A 2,772-nucleotide genomic window follows, 5' to 3' on the forward strand; every position below is an offset into this window, starting at 1 on the left:
AGTAGGTGTGTTGTGGAAACTACTACTATTACTTAAAACAATACTTGACATATATCTTTAATTAAGATATTTCTATCAGATGTTTTGAAAGATACAACCAACGAACATTGTACGATATTCATTTGAGAATTTGCGTGAATTTGAAAAATGGCTTTGATTATGATCAAAGAACTCCAGTATCACCCCATACGCTCACTTGGAAATGTGGACGTATATTGCCGTCACCCCTGTCTATCTTATTATCCGATCTTGATGAAACTTGGTATGCATGTATATATTGATGAGTTCTCGGTTAAGTTCAAAATTTGTAATAATCGAACGAATGGTTTTGGAGTTATTGCCCTTGACTTTGAAAAAACACGTCAAATTTGTCTTGTATGCGCGATAGAGGCTAAAGTTTTTATCCTATCTTCATGAAACGCGGTATGCACGTATGTATTGATGGGATCTCGGTCAATTTCAAAATTAGTAATAATCGGATGAACTGTTTTTGAATTATTGTCCTTGACATAGTAAAAACGCGTCAAATTTGGCTTGTAGGCACGATAGAGACTACAGTTTTTATCCAACCTAGATGAAACTAGGTATTCATGTATACGTTGATGAGATCTCGGTCAAGTTAGAATTGGTAAAAGTGGATGAACCGTTTCAAAGTTATTGCCCTTGTTTGTACAGCGATGAGACATTGTTTATGTTTGAATTTGATGATAATTTTATGAACTGTTTCAGGTTTTTGCCCTGACTTAAAAATGAATTTAAGATTATTTGAAAATTCATTATTAAGCCACTAAATATTTTGTTGTCACTTCTGACAGCTGTTATTGGGCGTATGTTACATTGGTAAGCTATCTTTCTTTTATGGAAGAAAAGCACTGTGCAAATTTCTCCGATTTTTTTTTCTTTAGGTTAATTCTTATGTTAAAGCCTGAAAATGTCTTCGCTTCAAAAAATATATTGGTAAAATTATTATTAGAGTTGTTGCGCTGGGTTGGGGTTTAGACTCTTTATTATAGATAAAGGTTAATCTCGGGGGATTATACCTGAAGTCTTCTTGATAATGGTGTCTGTAAAATACAAACTATATGAATTAAAATCCAAAAGTAACTCGCAAATAAATCACGAAACAGCTAGGCTACTTGTAATTGACCAATACAATGATAGTTACCTATGTGGGATAAAAGTACGTGTAGTTTAATATTGTATTTACCAGCTTACTTGTCGAATATGTTTGTTTTGTGTTAATTGAGTACACCGTAAACGAAATGTTTTGCTAGAATAGTTCGTTGTTTAACGGTTCATTAATCATATTCTATTAAATATGTAATTGTCTTTATGATGATTATGTTATATTGTTAGTGTAGAAACATAACACGCTACTATAGAATTATATCGTCTTACAGATCAAATGAAAAAAATCAACGGGACATTGTAATGGACGAAAACCAACAGAGCAGTTGAAGGTAAGAACTGACTGATGCCAGTATATTTTGGCCTAATATGTTTCATTGGTGGCAGTTGTGGATATGACCTATGTTTGTCTTCGCTATGCAACATGTGGAGTGCAGATCTTTCCAGCACTACAAATATTACATACAGCACTTATTTCCAATGCTTAAATTTACATGAGGAACAAAATGATGAACTTATTGTCATAAACATAATACGAAATGGAATCCATTTTCGATATCGATCCACATTCAGGTTTGAGTTCCCTTAACAGTTCGTCATACTTGCATAAAAGAATGTGCATATATACAATCTTTGGTTGAACTCTTATATGCTAAAATGTGGCCAAATGTGGAATAGTAAAGTAGTGGCCCTCTGAAAATAGTTTGGTTTGTAAAGCGGATTGCAATATATTTCAGATCTAAAACAATGAATGTTGTACGAAATGCTACCAGTGTGTATAAGGTGAACGCAAATGGAACGTACTCAGAATTGATGGCTTCCGGTCCGAAAAGTAATATCACTTGTCTGCCTGAGAGCTCGATGAACTATGATTATGAAGGTGCCATGAAATTTACCGTAGCGGTCGTTCTAGTTTATGGAGTAGGAATTATAGGTTTATTGGGAATTTACACCAAGAAAAAGAGAAGCGCAGAGGATAAAATCAAAGAAGGTGACAATTTCATAAGGACATTTGAAAGAAAACGGCATTTGATTGAACGTAAATCAAGAAAGTCAGAAATAGCGAAGTTAGTACACAGTGTCCAAGGTATCGAACCCAAGTCACCTACTTCTATCATAGGAAAATTGGCATTGAATCCTGTAATTAACATAGCTCTGCCACCTCGGGCCTCCATTAACTTCGATAAAATAAATTTGAAGAGACAAAGTATTGATACTGAAAATATCGAAAAAGCAGAAAATATCGAAATTGGTAAAATATGTCCACCTGAAAAGCGGGTAACTTTCGAATCAGACTCCGTCACATGTGACACGCGTCTATTAAGTCCAGTGACAACTAATACAAATGTGAAAAGCAACATAATTCCTAGCGAATATTCAATAGTGTGTGAGGATGGTAAACCAGTGAATGGAAGCCGAAGAAATGCTATTAGAAGTTATAAAAACATGAACAACAATGACCGCATTGCAACTATACACGGTTCTGATTCGAGTACACGTGATTATGCATGTGATCGTGTTAAACCAAATGAACATGATGTGCCTCGTGACAACAATGTGCTTGATTGTGTGCCCAACAATTTTGTAACAATGGTAACAGACAAGAAATTCATATCCATTCTTCAAAACGAAAGTTACGTATAG

The 2,772-nt window shown here is 34.6% G+C and overlaps 1 protein-coding gene across 1 annotated transcript; it reads left to right on the forward strand.

Moving 5' to 3' along the window:
- Positions 1-1,875: 1,875 nt before the first annotated feature.
- On the forward strand, positions 1,876-2,772 carry LOTGIDRAFT_152109 (hypothetical protein; the record flags this gene model as incomplete). Its single annotated transcript, XM_009045577.1, has 1 exon — positions 1,876-2,772. The coding sequence occupies one exon, from the start codon at positions 1,876-1,878 to the stop codon at positions 2,770-2,772; it is 897 nt and encodes a 298-aa protein (XP_009043825.1).

Source organism: Lottia gigantea, assembly GCF_000327385.1.
Source record: "Lottia gigantea unplaced genomic scaffold LOTGIsca_1, whole genome shotgun sequence".
Lineage (NCBI taxonomy): Eukaryota > Metazoa > Mollusca > Gastropoda > Lottiidae > Lottia > Lottia gigantea.